Consider the following 858-nt stretch of genomic DNA (forward strand, 5'->3'; position numbering starts at 1 on the left):
GTCTACGTTTTGGTGAGAGTGAATAGGGGGTCAAATCATTGGTAGTAACTAAGAAGAGCAGTAGAGACCGCGGTGCTGTGACTCTGAGGTGAGAGAGGCGCATACCCGGGGCTGAGGCTGTCCATGTGGAGGAGGTGATGGTGGTGTTGGTGGAGATGATGGTGGGGCTGCTACGCGTGGCCGTTGGTCGTTGCTGGGGAGGGGTTGTTGGCGGTGGCAGAGGAGGAGGAGGAGGAGGAGGTATAGGGTTGGGCATGGAGGTGGGACAGGTTGTCTTCCACAGGTATATGCCACACCAGGAGGTGACTGGCGGTATCACGGTCTTCCTCCCGTTCGTCGGCTGCGAGGCACAAATGTCAACACAGGCACACCACAGTATCCCAAGCAAGTAGCACAAAACAGCAATAATTAACTTTACTTTTTTCCTTTTTACTCTTTGTACAAAAAGAAGAGAGCTATATGCAGGGTGCCATAGCAATTTTTTGCTATACAGAACTGCTACACATTACTGCTTGGCATGAAATGCTATAAAAAAAAAAATCAAGACATTCCACATCTGCATAGAAGAGAAAATTTACAAAGCTCAACACAACTCTGAATTGTTATATACAAATGCATAACCCCAAAACTCTGAATAATTCAACTGAAGCAGAATAAGATTAACCTTTAAGAGTCAAATACAAAGTGAAGCAACCATAAAGCCTTTCAAGTTTTGTGATATTTTTGTTTTTTGTTTTGTTAATACACACCACACAACAAACGATAAAATATACATGCGGCACCCACACCAACCTCAAAGTCTGATCCTGAAACATGAAAGGCTTTACAGGTTAATCCTAGCAGTGAAAAAGCAGTGGA

General features: G+C 44.4%; 1 protein-coding gene across 1 annotated transcript in view; it reads right to left on the bottom strand.

Annotated features, from left to right (window-relative positions):
- Positions 1–858, bottom strand: part of LOC119594380 (C-Jun-amino-terminal kinase-interacting protein 4-like) — a gene marked incomplete in the record, with an annotated part of 97,279 nt that overhangs the window by 3,510 nt on the left and 92,911 nt on the right. The window contains 1 exon segment of the mRNA XM_037943442.1: positions 106–340. Coding sequence (XP_037799370.1) covers positions 171–340 — 170 coding nt within the window.

The sequence above is a fragment of the Penaeus monodon genome, chromosome 33 (assembly GCF_015228065.2).
Source record: "Penaeus monodon isolate SGIC_2016 chromosome 33, NSTDA_Pmon_1, whole genome shotgun sequence".
Taxonomy (NCBI): Eukaryota; Metazoa; Arthropoda; class Malacostraca; order Decapoda; family Penaeidae; genus Penaeus; species Penaeus monodon.